General features: G+C 38.5%; 1 protein-coding gene across 4 annotated transcripts in view; it reads left to right on the top strand.

Moving 5' to 3' along the window:
- Positions 1 to 15,729, top strand: part of SMURF1 (SMAD specific E3 ubiquitin protein ligase 1) — a 101,434-nt gene that overhangs the window by 59,810 nt on the left and 25,895 nt on the right. For all 4 annotated transcript variants that reach the window (XM_033426588.2, XM_033426589.2, XM_004268918.4 and 1 more), the window contains exons 2-3: positions 13,071 to 13,109; positions 14,258 to 14,366. In XM_033426588.2, the coding sequence (XP_033282479.1) occupies positions 13,071 to 13,109; positions 14,258 to 14,366 (148 nt within the window). The remainder of the gene's footprint in view (positions 1 to 13,070; positions 13,110 to 14,257; positions 14,367 to 15,729) is intronic.

Raw genomic sequence — 15,729 nt, forward strand, 5'->3', positions numbered from 1 at the left:
TATTGTGTTTGTGAGACTCATTCATAATTCTGTGTGTAGTTTGCTTTTCTCATTGCTGTATAATATTCTATTTTATGAATGCCACAACTTCTTTATTCATTGTACTATTGACGATCATCTCAACAGTACATGATGAACATATGTCTAAGTGTTTTTCTGTTAATTACATACCTAAGTAGGCATTGCTGGGTCAAGATCTTTTTTTTTTTAATTTAAATGATCTTATGAATCCGATACTGACCATGTAGACTTAAATTTTTTAATGTTGTAACAAATTGTTTAAGTCTTAACACTCAGTCATCTTAAGGAGCATAATTCAGTGAGGTACGTGCATTTCATTCATGGATGGATCAAGTTCTTGTCTCCATCACTAACTTTTCAAGGTCACCTTGAGCAAGTTGTTCAGTCTCCTGCTCTTCTGTTTTTCTTGACTAAACTGAGCATACTAACTTTACCCTGACTTGTGTTGTGATGTGAATAATGATTTGCTTTGTAATTATAGAAGATTTTATGATAAAACCATGCCAAATGATACCTTTAAATACTTCAGTGCTTTAGAAACTAGCACTATAAAATGATAATAAGAAAGCAATGATAAGGGACTTTGAGGCAATTGCGTATTGTGGGTTTTTCATAGCCATGTGTGGGGATATTTGCATGTGTTGCTTTGCTAAACTCTGTCCTCCCCTTTCGGTTTTCTGTTGACCTTTCTATGCATCAAATTAATAAAGCCTCATTTGTCAGCTCAGTAACTGAAAGGAAATGTGGACAGAACTTTCTCTGGCTATGATTTATTAACTATTACTTTTTCCTTGCCTATTTGTTTTAGGTCGGGACTGATTATTAGGTTGTAGATGAGTTTGCTTAACTCTAGCTTTCTTCCCAGGAAATCCCTCCATTTCCCCTTTACCCTCAGCAGTTATCACCTTGTTTAAAATGACTTAGTTAGAAGAGCACAGCTTCATTGTATATTAACAGGTCTTTAGAAGTCAGGTGGGTGAGGATGTTTGGGGTTATGCGAGGTTCTCCTCCCTGTTAACCCTGGATTATCTCCTGTTAATGGAAATCGTTCAGTTTCCTTCTAGGGTGACAATCAAATATCATTCACTTCATGACAAGCTTTTTGGGGTTAAAATTCATCTCCTTCCTGACAAAGTTGAGTTTTATTTTACAGTGTATAGCCTTAGGAAGATAGTTCAAGTTTGAGAAGTCAATTTTAAGCAGTTGTTTAAAAGGGAAAAAAAAAAGAAAAGATGATCTTAGTTTACTTTCCTTAAAAGTCAAACCTTCAGGCATGAGAAGTATCCCAGGACAAGCACCTTTTTGTTTTGTTTTGCTCTTCACGGAATTCTCAGAGCTTGAAACAGGGCTTGGCCAATGGTGCGTCATCAGCGGGTGTTTGTTAAATGGATAAACGGATGCACTACGCAGAAGCAGCAGCTTTTACTAACTGACTTTTGTTGGTCAAGTTATGTGATCTTGTAAAGCCCCAGTTTTCTCATCAGGAAAATGAATATAATAGTAACTATCTCATGGAATTGTGCTGTTGAAAAAACGGGATCATGCTTGTCAGACACGTAGGGTTGTGCCTAATTACCTTGTAAGCATCTGATACATTTTAGCTGCTGTTATTAGGTCTAGGAAGGGGAATTAGATTGTATTTTGAAAGTTTGGCAAAACAATGACAAAGTTTCCAAACCTTCCAAACCTCCCACTGCGATTCCATTGATAGAGTTCATCCAGTGTTTTTGGCAGATGAATTGGTCAGATGGTTGCCTGGGAGACAGTCTGCTTTCCAGGGTGGCTTTGGAAGCTCAAGTTGCAAATTGCTCCTTAGTTCCTGGTTGTAAAATCACCATGAGCTTTTCAGGAAATGAGATACTAGACATCCGGGCTGAAGTCTTGGAGTTTTATTTTTTAAGTTTGGAGTTAATAAACGTTGTCATCACATATGGCTTTTGAATAAGGACACTTGAAAGAAAAGTGTCCTTATTCAAAAGAAAAACAAATTTAGGGAGACAACATTGATAATTAACTGATCAAAGGAACTGATTAATTTTGGAATATAACTTTAATTATTTAGATAAAACTTTCTCTAATGAAAACCTGAATTTTCCTATATTCTTAGCAGGGGAATATGCTTCTACCTAGAAAATCCCCCTAATTCTTCTTGAAGTCTTTGTTCCACTCTGATGTGGTTGAAAAACATCCCATTTGGTTTATTTAAGACAGAAACAGGATCTGGAGATAGAAATTAAATGAGCTACTTTTCTTATCTTCCAAGGCAAAGGTGCTTAGCCTGTAATACTTGGGAAAAGAAAAATCAAACAAAAGCCAACAGTAGCTTTGGAAATTGCTTCCTCTGAGGGCTGTCGTCTTCCTTCACCCAGGAAGAAGTTATCCTCCTGTAGATTTTGTGGGGCAAATCCAGGATGTCAAGAAAAGCACCATTCTAAGATTAAACTTTAAATTTTTTTAAAATTTAAGTTTAAAAAAATTTTTAAAATGTCCCTCAGTTATAGATTTTCTTGGAATGTAGTATCCTCATCAGTCCTTGAAAATCATCCCTTAAGTTGTAAAAATGACTTCGTTCATTAATGAGGGCTTTGTGCAAATAAAAAGTTCCAAACGCCCTCTGGACTTCATTACTTGTTTTTAACATGTACTACATTTCTCCCTCACTGTCATATAACCTTTGGCTTGGAACTGCAGGGGGACATTTTTATCCTTAGTGCCAACCAAATGTCACTAATGATACCTTATGAAATAGCATAAACTCATTCTGAAGAACACGATCTATCAGGTGGCCGAGTGTGTGAGCAATCTGCCAGGCCCTGGACCCCTGGTGGAGTATGGGGTGGCAGTCAGACACCACAGTGGAGGCTCCAGCAAAACTATCTCATTCATTCATTCATTCACTCATTCACTCACTCATTCACTCACTCATTCACTCACTCATTTATTTCAGCAAACGTTTATTGAGCATTTAATTTATGCCAGGTCCCGTGCTCCGTGCTAGGAATGTAATGGTTCAAAAAAATAGTTTCTTCCTTCTTAGTGCTTATGTCCTAGTCAGTAGTTAGACAGTAAAGGAAAGGGGGGGGAAAGGTTATTACCTAATAAACCTAATGTTTACTCAGCAAATATTGTAAAAGTTAACCTTTCTGTGCCAGGCACCATACCAAGCTCTGGACACAGTAGTGCCTACGAAGGACACAGTCTTTGTTTCTGTGGACATTTTTGTGGGGGAGAGGCAGACATGAAGCGACATAAAAATAATAGAGGATTTAGTTTCAAGCTCTGGTAACAGCGACGATGCTGCTGTGACAGTGTCATATGGAATGGGGTAGAAGTGGGGCTGGCTACTTAATCCTTCTGAGTCTTAATAATTTAGCCAATGAAAGTGGAGAAAGTGACAGCTTCCCTTCATGTCCACTTGCCTCATCCTGTAAAGGTTAGGTGGAAAACAAAGTAGGTGAAAGCCCCAGGGGCACAGGCATAGGAGCGGGCACAGCCCCTGGTCTTTGGAGCTGAGCACTGCCCCATGAGAAGAGGCAGAGTCTCTGCCACAGCAGCCCTGCCTCACCCGCCCCCCCGCACCGCCCCCAGCAGGGTTTGGGAGTATGGGCTGAACTCTGCCACACTTCTGAGCTCAAATAATTCACGGTATTTTGTCACTTATCTTTTACTTGAATACACGTATAGAAGATGAAGCTACAACACGTTTGGAAGCCCATCTAAGGGCTGTCAGGTTCCCAGAGTAACCCTCACCTCCAAAGCCAACAGGGACAGCCTGTGGTTGCTAAAGTGTGTTTTGTTAACTTAGACCATTTTCCCTGCAGAGAAGAAATCATTTTATTTATTTAAAAAAAATTATTTTATTGAAGTATAGTTGATTTACAATGTTGTGTTAATTTCTACTGTACAGTAGAGTGATTCAGTTATACATATATACATACATTCTTTTTCATTTTCTTTTCCATTCTGGTTTATCACAGGGTATTGGGTATAGTTCCCTGTGCTCTACAGTAGGACCTTGTTTTTTAAGAAATCATTTTATCATCGAATGGTATCTGAAGAGTGGAAACGTGTATGTGTCTTGTGTGTGTGTCTAAACTTACAGAGAAGGATTTATTGGTAAGAAAGAGTTGTTTATTTCATTAAGCAAGTAATGGAACAGAGTTCAGCTCTGTATGGATTGACGATTTTGGCATTTTGAGTCTGTTGATATAACTGAAATGTGATTCCCCCCCCCCCCACTTAATGTAAATTTGAGGATTTCCTAAAGTATGAGAATTGATAGATGAGTGACTCTGGCCTAGAAAATGGCATGTTAGTGAAAACACACTAGGTGTGGGAAATTATCCTAGGTGGGAAATTATATTTCCTAATGAATGAAAATTTCACTTAGATGTTTAAAGTTATCGAGATATGTTAGTTTTCTATATTTTTATCACTGTTTCTCTCTTTGGCTTTTTGTTTCTGGTTCATCATAGTCTGTGTTACGTGCCTGTTGGGTGGCCAGCACCACGTGAAGCCCATGTCTAAAGGGGTGGAAGACAGGGTTGGGGCAGGGGTTCCTTCAGAAGAACTTAGCTGGGGGCACAAAGCCACCTGAACGCAGAGACCTTGAGCGCTCAGCTCTGTGGCCCTTCCAGTAAATGGGAGCAAAAAGAAGGAAGAGATTGCTGGTGGTTAGAGAAGGGATTCCCAGATCAGTCAAAACATTTATGTAGGGCTTCCCTGGTGGTGCAGTGGCTGAGAGTCCGCCTACCGATGCAGGGGACACGGGTTCGTGCCCCGGGCCGGGAAGATCCCACATGCTGCAGAGCGGCTGGGCCCGTGAGCCATGGCCGCTGAGCCTGCGCGTCCGGAGCCTGTGCTCCGCAATGGGAGAGGCCACAACAGTGAGATGCCCGCGTACAGGGAAAAAAAAAGAAAATTTATGTAATTGTGGCTATCAACCTAAAATTGCCAACTTTTTGTCATGCCAAGTCATTGTTGAAATTATCACCATTTTTTGTTACCTCATTTCATTAAGGGGAAGCTATTTTAACATGAAAAAAAGAGAAAAGACATTACACTAGAACAAAGGGCGGGCATTTAAAATAAATTAGTTCAGTTTTATGAAAACTTCCACGATAGTGTCCTTATCTTTTTAATTTTGGCACTAGTGAAAATGTTATCACAGATTGATATTAGGGGAACACTGGCCTGAATGAGACGTCACTGAGAAAGCGGGCTTTGCCCAGACCAAGCACAGGGAAGAGAGAGGGATTGTCAAGTGCATCAAGGAGCGAGAATAATCACCTAGAGGTGGGAATGGCTGGGGCCCACAGGAGGGGCAATGAAGGATAGCGGAAATGTAAGTGATACTAGGGGATGGGGCACTTTAAAACCCAGGGAGAAATTCAGATTTGCCGTAGAACACAGTGCAGAGCCATTGGAGCGTTTTGAGCCTCAGAACATGAAAATGGCATTTCAGAAGATCGACCTGGTGGCTTAATGTCATGTGAATTTGGGAGGCTTGAGTGGGGGCTGGGGGCCCTGTAGCTCTTAGATTAAGTTGCGAGTGGGTGGAGCCCAGAATAGGAGAGTGGGTACACAGGTAGGGGAAGGGTCAAGTTCAAGAAATTTCAGAAGAAAGAAAAGATAGGACTTGGTGACACACATAAACATAAGAGGAGGGAGGACTGAAAATTACAGCCAAAGTTTCTAGCCTTGGGGAACTGAAAAATAGTGGAAACATTGACACAAATTAGAAAATATGTGTAATTTTATTTATTTATTTATTGAAGTATAGGTAATTTACAATGTCATGTTAGTCTCAGGTGTACAGCACAGTGATTCATTTATATATATATAGTTATGTATATGTACATATATATGTTCTTTTTCAGATTCTTTTCTCTTACAGGTTGTTACAAAATATTGAGTAGAGTTCCCTGTGCTCTACAGTAGATCCTTGTTGGTTATCTATTTTATATATAGTAGTGTGTATTTGTTATTCCCAACCTTCTAATTTATCTCTCTCCCCGACAATTTCTTAGTTGATGTAATAAAGTACTAAATTTGCGTTGTTGTAGCTTATCCTGGGAGTGGGTTGAAACCACAAATAGTATTTTGGGGACCCTATGCTTCTGTCAGGGACCTGGTAAAGAAGCTTGATTTACTAATTGAATGTTAGCAAAACATTTCCTTCCCATGTGTTTTCAGAAGCTAAGTGAACATTATGTACTTTGTTCTTTCTTTATCCCCCCAAATTAGGAAACTATGGTATGTGATTAGGAAATTACGGGATTTAGACATGATTTGTCCAAAGTAGAGGGGCACTTCAGAGTTGGAGCTGAAGAAACCATGCGGTAGTATACTCTGAAAAAATAAGCTTCATTTTCTCTAAGAGCAAATGTCTCTTTTGCTCACTGTTGTATCCCCAGAATCTCACTCATAATTGGTGCATAACGTATTTCTTTAAAAATGAGTGGTAGATCTAGATAGAGTGGGATTTTATGCTGTGTAATAAATTATCTTTTATCATATCTGGTAGAGAGGACAAAGAGAATTCTATCTCAAGATCACAAAATTTTTCTACTAGGAGAAATCATATGCCATGAACTAAACTCAGTGTGACCCTAAATGATCTTTGCACAAAATCGAGGCAAAGTTCTCTTTGTGCTGACTCTATTGAAACCCTCTCCACTTTTCGATATAACCAGATTCCACTGGAATGACCCTTAAATTAAGACACTGCTAATCTTGTACATATGAACAAGACATTGCTAGTCTTATACATATGAACATATGTACATAATCTTTTTGAGATGTTACCAGAATTCTTCCAGTCAGAAGCAATCCAGCATCAGCACCTTGGAAAAACAAGAGCCCCGAGCTGGTTGGATAATGTTTGAAGCTGGAGGTGAGGGAAGTTGGGCTCAGAGCCTGACAGGTCTGGAGTTTTGCAATGGGAAGCCACTGGGGAATTTCTAAAAAGGAAAGAGACATGAGATTTAAATTTTGAAGAGATGACTTTGTGATAGCTGATGTTGGGAGCTTGAACAAGGGTGGAGATGGTGAGAAGTCAGCACCCCTGAGAGAGGCTGGGAAGTCAAAGCGCGGCGCACAGATTCTGGCCTGTGCAGCTGATGGTGTTGCTGATGATCTGAAGTCGTGAACCCTGGGCGAGGACCAGGTTTCTAGGCAGATTGCGAAGATTTCAACTTAAGTTTTGGAAGCAGCTGTGTAAAAGCAAAGGGAAGTGGAAGGAAACAAGACATCACAGGCCTATTTGAGGAGAGCTGAAAAAGGTGGCAGATTTAGAATTATCGTAAGAAAATCACTTTCCTATAACCAAATAACAATTGAAAAGTGCAATGAAAAAAAAGAAAACAGGTATCTTGACGATTTAAAAAAGGAAAAAGAAAGTGCAATGAAAGGAACTCTTCCATTTACAATAGTAACAAAAACCGAAACACTTAAGAGTAAACCCAATTAGAAATGTGGAACACGTTTATGAAATATGTTATGAAAACATCACTTAAAGCCATTAAAGAAGAATTTAATAAATGGATAAACATGCTACATTCAAGAATGGGAATACTTAATATTGTAAAGAGGTAAATTCCCCTCAAATTTATTTATGAAGTCATTTCTTTTAAACTTGCTGAAAATAATTCTAAAGTTAAATGGGAAAAAATAAGCGTGTGAGACTAGCCAGGAAGATGCTAAACAAAGAGTAATGATGAGGTTTTAGAGGCATGCAGTTTCTATTCACACATTTGTGAGTTTTCATATTTTCATAAGTACATATGACCTTTGTAATTAGAGAAACAAGAAATAAAACACTAACAGGAGCTGTAATAAATTATGATCTAGCCACAAAAAAGATGGAAGAGTTTGTATGTGTGTGTGTGTTTCCACTGGAAAGCAATGGTATAAGGATTACACTGAGGAGGAAATATTAATACTGACTATACAGAAATAAAAAGGATTATCAGAAGATACTGTAAACAACTGTGTGCCAACAAATTGATAGGTGAAATCGACAAGTTTCTAGAAAGCCATAATCCTACCAAAACTGATTCGAGAAGAAATGGAAAATCTGAATAGACCTATAAAGAGTAAATAAATTATAGATTAGTAATTGAAAACACTTTCTACAAAGAAAAGCCCAGGCACGGTAAAAGGATCAGTTATGCACCATAATCAGGTGGACTTTATTGGGTTGGCCAAAAAGTTCGTTTGGGTTTTTTCCATAAGACGTTACAGAAAAACCCGAACGAACTTTTTGGCCAACCCAATATCTCAGACTGTTAGGTTGGTTTAACATTGAAAATCAGTTAATGTACTACATATATCAATAGGTAAAGGACAGACACCAGATGATCATCTCAAGAGATGTAGAAAAAGCATCTGACAAACGCTAACACCTCTTCATGATAAAAGCACTCAATACGCTAGGAACAGAAGGAAATTTCCCCAACCTAATAAAGCGCATCTATGAAAAACCCACGGCTCCCGCCATACTCAATGGTTGAGAAATTGAATGCTTTCCTTCGAAGATCAGGAACAAGACAAGGATGTCCACCCCTTCTATTCAATATTGTATTGAAGGTACTGGGCAGTTAGACAAGGAAAAGAAAGAAAAGGCATCCAGATTTTGAAGGAAGAAGTAAAATTATCTTTATTTGCAGATGATGTGATCTTATATATGAAAATTCAGAAGTATTAGAGATAATAAAGGAGTTCAACAAAGTCGAAAGATACAAGTTGAATATACAAAAGTCAGTTGTATTTCTGTACACTAGAAATGAACAATCTGAAAATGAAATTAAGAAAACAGTTCCAGTCGCTGGCTCGCAACTTTGGGGAGTTTCAAGCAGCCGCAGCGACGGCAGCAACCCTGGACGCAGGAAACGTCTGGTCCAGCTCTGGTAGTGAGAGGCCCTGAGATCCCAGAGGTACCATATGAGAAGTCTGGAATGTGTTGGGGACTTGGCTTCCTGCAAACATTGGTTAAGAATCCGCCTGCCAATGCAGGGGACACGGGTTCTATCCTTGGTCCGGGAAGATCCCACATGCCGCAGAACAACTAAGCCCATATGTCACAACTACTGAGCCTGCGCTCTAGAGCCCGTGAGCCACAACTACTGAGCTCACATGCTGCAACTACTGAAGCACACGTGCCTAGAACCCGTGCTCCGCAATGAGAGGCCACCGCAATGAGAAGCCTGTGCACCACAACAAAGAGTAGCTCCCGCTCGCCGCAACTAGAGAAAGCCTGCGCGCAGCAACGAAGACCCAACGCAACCAGAAATAAATAAATAAAATTGATTCTTTAAAAAAAAAAAACTGTAACTTTGTTTGAATTACTCCAAAGTTGATATTTTCTTCAAAAATAATAAAGAAGAAATATTGCAAAATTAAAAAAAGGAGAACAATTCCATTTATAATAGCATAAAAATAATAAAATATTTAGGAATAGATTGAATAAAAGAAGTATAAAATGTATACTCTGAAAATTACAAAACAGTTAAAATTAAAGAAGACATAAATAAGTGGAAGAACATCTTTTGTTCATGGATTTGAAGATTTAATCTTGCTAAGATGACAATACTCCCTCAATTCACCTACAGCTTCAGTGAAATCCCTATCAAAATCCAGGCTGGCTTTTTTGTAGAAATTGACAAGCTGATCCTAAAATTCATATGACGGTTGAACAGATCCAGAATAGCCAAAACAGTCTTGAAAAAGAACAAAGTTTGAGCACTCATACCTCCCAGTTTCAAAACTTACCACAAAGCTATGGTAATTACTGTGGTCTGAATGTTTGTGTCCCCCTCAAATTCATAGGTTGAAACCCTAACCCCCTAAAGTGATAGTATTAGTAGGTGGGGCCTTTGGGGCAGGTATTTAAGTCATGAGGGTAGAATCCTAATGAGTAGGATTAGTGCCTTATAACAGAGATGCCAGAGAGATTCCTAGCCCCTTCTGCTCTGTATAAATAAAACGAGAAGTCTGCAAACTGGAGGAAAGCCTTCACCCAACCATGCAGGTACCCTGATCTTGGACTTCCAGCCTCCAGAACAGTAAGAAATAAATGTTTGTTGTTTATAAGCTACCCAGTCCCATAGTATTTTGTTATAGCAGACCAAATGGACTAAGACAGTAATCAAGACAGAGTGGTCATGGCATGAGGAGAGACCTGTAGATCGATGGAATAGAATTGAGTGACCACAGATAAGCTCTCACATTTACAGTGAATTGATTTCCAACAAGGGTGTCAAGATAATTCAATGGGGAAAGAATAGGCTCTTTTTTTTTTTTTTAAGAATAGGCTTTTTAACAAATGTTGCTGATACAGCTGGATATCCACTTGCAAAGGAATGAAGTCAGACCCCTTCTTCACATCAAATACAAGAACGAACTCAAAATAGATCATAGACCTAAATGTCTATTTAAGAGCTAAAATTATAAAAGAAAGCTAAAAGTATAAAACCCTTAGAAGAAAATATAGGAGTAAATCTTTGAGACTTTTGGTTAGGCAAAGTCTTACTAGACATGACACCAAAAGCACAAACAACCAAAGAAAATAGATGCATTGGACTTGATCAAAATTAAAAACTTTGGTGTTTCAAACAAAGTATAAAGCCAGCCCGCAGAGTAGGAGAATATTTGCAAATCACGTATCTGATAAGGATATTTTATCCATAGATACGTAGATATTTATATACAGTTGTCTCTTGGTATCTGCTGGGGATTGGTTCCAGGACCACCACCCCCACCCCGATGGATACTGAAATCCACGGATGCTCAAGTGCCTTATATAAAATGACATAGTATTTGCATATAACCTATGCATATCCTCCCATATACTTTAAATCATCTCTAGATTACTTATAATACCTGATACAATGTAAATACTATATAAATAGTTGCCCGGGGTACAGCAAATTCATTTTGCTTTTTTGGGACTTTCTGGAATTAAAAAAATATATTTTTTCATTTCATGGTTGGTTGAATCCATGGATGTGGAACCTGTGACATGGAGTGGTGGCGGGGTGCAACTGAATATAGATATCTATAGATAAGGGTATTTAGAATATACAAAGAATTCTCACAACTCAATAATAAAAAGGCAAATAGCCCAATTTAAAAATGGGCCAAAAAAAAAATCTAAATAGAAATTTCTCCAAAGAAGATATATCAATAGCTAATAAAGCACGCAAAAGGATGCTCAAAGTCATTAGTCATCAGAGAGATGAAAATTAGAACCACAGAGATATAAAACCACGGAGACCGACAATACCAAGTATTAGTGAAGATGGGGAGAAACTGGAACCCTCATACACTGCTGGTGGGAATTTAAAATGGTGCAGATGCTGTGGGAAACATTCTGCCAGTTCCTAAAAATGTTAAACGTATAACTCAGCAACTTCATTCATAGGTTTACAAGAGAAATAAAAATATAAGTCTACGCAACAACCTGGACAGCGTTATTCACAATAGCCAGAAAGTAGGAACAAGCCAAATGCCCATCACCTGAGAAGTCGATAAAGAAAATATGGTATATCTATACAACAGAATATCACTCAGTCATGAGAAGGATTGAAGAACTGATTCATGCTACAACATGGATGAACTTTAAAAACATGTTAAGTGAAAGAAGCCAGGCACAAAATACCACATATTCTATGATTCCATTTATGTGAAATGTCCAGGAGAATCCAGAGACATAAAGTAGATTAGTGGTTGCTAGGACTGGTGGGGTTTGAGGTTAAATAAAGAGTGATTGCTGATGGGTACAGGATTTCTTTCTTGGGGATGATGAAAATGTTCTAAGTTGATTGTGCTGATGGTTATACACCCCAGTGAGTATGTTACAAACCAATGAATTATGCACTTCAAATGGATGAATTGTATAGTGTATGAATTATATCTTGATAAAAATTGTTATATAAAAAATACTAAGTGAAAAGTTTGCAGAACAACGTATAATATGAATATATTTTTGTGAAATAGTGTAAGTTCATAATAAAACACTATATTCTTAAAAATTAGCAAAATTTGTGAAGTTTGCGTAAGTGTAAGAGACATTAGTGATATAGTAGCTTTAATCATGTAACAAATCTGGTGACAAGATTTCTTACCAGTAATCGATCCCCCCTCATTAATAAAATACTAACAACACTTAGTATTTATTGCATTCTTTCTGTATGCCAACATTGTGCGAAATTCTTATCATGCATTTTGTCTTTCACAACACTTGATGATGGCCCCGTATTTTCTGTAACTCTCCCCTTTCTTTCTCCAACATACCAAAGTTTACATTTACAAAATTGTATTATTTATCAGAATATCAAAAATGGACAGTTCCTTTTATTGTTAGCAGTAGCTATGAAGGTAAATACTGTAGGTCTTAATTGGAATTGGTATTAATGTGATCCTGTGAGTTTTAAGAGCACATTGATAAATCCATCTGCATGTGTTTAAAGATTTTAAGTTTAAACTAAAACATTTTGCATTTGTTATAGTTGATGCCCAATGGAAGGAGAAAAGACTTTTTGTTACTTGTCAGCTTTTTGTTTAATGTAACGCTAAATTTGAAAGACAATCTATGGCAAAGATAATTTTGAGGGTTTTTTTTCCCCATTGCAAATATAGGCTAGTGCCTCAGTCAGTTTGGGCCGCTATAACAAAATTCCATGGACTGGTGGCTTAAACAACAAACATTTATTCCTTGTAGTTCTGGAGGCTGGAAAAGCCGCAGATCAAGGTGCTGACAGATTACGTTCTTGGGGAGGGCCCTCTTCCTGCCTTCTTTCTTGCTGTGAGAACAAGCTCTGTGGTCTCTTTTTTATAGGGGCACTAATCCCATCATGAAAGCCCCATCCCCATGACCTCATCTAAACCTAAGCACTTCTCAAAGACCCCACCTTTAAAAACATCACATTGCAGGCTAGAGCTTCATCATATGAATTTTGGGTGGGGATACGAGTCCGTCCATAGCAACTAACTATGATGGAAATCTTGTCCATAAGTGCTAACCCTAGCATTTTTTTGTTTGTGTTTAGTATTATGTGCCAAGAACCTTGCAAAGAAAGACTTCTTCAGTAAGTAAAACACCCATTTTTGCTCTCTTACAATATTAATGTTCTTCACATATTTCTGAAATTTAAAACTTAAAAAAAAAAGCAACCCTGGGAGTATTCTCCTAAAAGTCCTGCCCTTTGCTGACTAGAAATCCACAGTTTGACAAGCTTCCTTTCCCAGTTGACTACCACATAGAGACTCCATAGCTCCAAGGCACAGAATTTATAACTCATACGAGAACAACTCTCTCTCATTCCCTATTCCAGCCACCACCCTGTTTTCTGTCTTTCCATCCATTAATGTATTGCTTTTTCCTGGGTGACGTATCGTCAGCTCCAATACAGACATTTTTCTATAAAACGTCTGGGTTTGAGTAAAATTGTTGGTCAAATTTGATCAATTAAATCACACTTTAAAAGCCTTGTAATTAAAGGAATTGTAATAAAAATATAAATGGAGGATCCTTTTCTAACGGAAGGAATCACCTCACAAGTTCACCTACTATAAAGTAGGCCCCTGCAGCATGATATTTTTCACACTCTTTCTGATCCTCACAAGAATGCTGCTCCGTTCCTAAGTGGTTCATCTCATGCTTTAAAGGTAAAGAGACTTAGGTTCGCAGGCTCTATTCAAGTAGCTAAGAAGCTCCAGAGTGATGGCTCACGTCCAGGTCTATCTCTAAAACCCTTACCTGGCCGCCTCTCTGATCTTATAAACCTGTCTGATTCATACTCCAGCATTTAGCAACTTACCTAAGTAAAACCCGGTGAATACTTGCTTCCAGAGATAAAACAGACGAAGACCAATGAACAAGATTTCTAGGTATTATTATTTTTTAGAAAGTATAAATATAAATAATTGTAGACACCTTTCCCTCCATTTAGCTAGCCCCACTGAGTGATCATCAGAAATGGAAATTTGAATTTAAGCCTATTTTTAGAGTTTTCATTTCTAGCCTCTAAAAATCTGAGGAGGATGTCATTCTGGGTTGTCTTTCTTAGAAAGCTTAATGGAAAGAATTTATTTTGCTGATTGACACTAACCTTAAACTTGAGAAAAAAATATACCAGGGTAGTCTTCTTAATCAAATAGATGACCTTGAAGCTCACTTTACTTGCAGGACTGGGTTCTGTCTTCTCATCCAGTGTGGCTGTCCCCTCTCCTCTAGGACTCCCTGACCCTTTTGCAAAGATCGTTGTGGATGGATCTGGGCAGTGCCACTCAACGGACACTGTGAAGAACACGTTGGACCCAAAGTGGAACCAGCACTACGATCTGTGAGTTGATTATCCTATAAGCCACTTGGGGAGCGGCAGGAAAGTTGGTATCTAACTTGTAAGAGAAGCATTTAATTATTTTTTTTTTTAAAGGGATTATTAAACTTCTTACTGATAACAAACGTGGATGGCCAAACAAATACATACTGCCTACTTTTAGAATTCATATACTTGGAAGTTCTTGTGTTTGACATTTTCATATATTTTAATGGTTTGCTTCTGTAACTGTGGTCTTCAAACTTTCAATCTCCTGGCCATACTAACAGGAAAAAAGGGCCATAGTTCAGGTCCTCTATATGCTACTGTTTTTTTCAGCAAAACCCAGAACATGGTTGTAAAATGCATTATTTGAAATACATTATTATTATTATTTTATTTTTTTAGATGTTGGGGGTAGGAGTTTATTAATTAATTTATTTTTGCTGTGTTGGGTCTTCCTTTCTGTGCGAGGGCTTTCTCTAGTTGTGGCAAGCGGGGGCCACTCTTCATCGCAGTGCGCGGGCCTCTCACTATCGCGGCCTCTCGTTGCGGAGCACAGGCTCCAGATGCTCAGGCTCAGTATTTGTGGCTCACGGGCCTAGTTGCTCCGCGGCATGTGGGATCCTCCCAGACCAGGGCTCGAACCCGTGTCCCCTGCATTAGCAGGCAGATTCTCAACCACTGTGCCACCAGGGAAGCCCCCATTATTATTATTTTACATATTTATGATACAAATATATAATATATATATATTTCTGTTGATTTTTTAAAAATTTTGCTTTTTAGTACAAATATATTTTCTGCAAGAGAAAATAAAGTTTGGTATGACTGGAGGTATGTAAGCCCACACACCATCAGACAGTTTCTTATATTCATTTGTTAAGTGGATCGCACTTTGAAAATCTATTTTTTAGGCACCTATGTTTTCATGTCCCTGCTAAGAAATTTTTGTCCAAGTAATGCTGAGTGATTATTACTGGCTTTTTACTAACACAAATTGAACTGGGTTTGAGTGGGATTTTTAGTAGTTGGATCCTGAGGCTCATTTGCAGTTACACTGTGGCACTGGAAGTAGCCTGGAAAGTAGTTGTCAGTCCATGTCCCGAAAACTCCCTTCTGTGGTTGACCTACACTGAGAGAAAGCGGCACGTTTCCTGTCTGAGTTAGTGCCCTTTTGTGTACTTTGGATGGATGTAAGTAGTCCTTTGCTGCAAATTAGTATTCTCTATTAAGCCTAATTGCTGGGGTTTTGTTTTTGTTTTTGTTTTTTTTTGGCCACACCATGCGGTATGCAGGATCTTAGTTCTCCGACCAGGGATCGAACCGGTGCCCCTGCAGTGGAAGTGCAGAGTCTTAACCACTGGACCGCCAGGGAAGTCCTGGT

The sequence above is a fragment of the Orcinus orca genome, chromosome 16, assembly GCF_937001465.1.
Source record: "Orcinus orca chromosome 16, mOrcOrc1.1, whole genome shotgun sequence".
NCBI lineage: Eukaryota > Metazoa > Chordata > Mammalia > Artiodactyla > Delphinidae > Orcinus > Orcinus orca.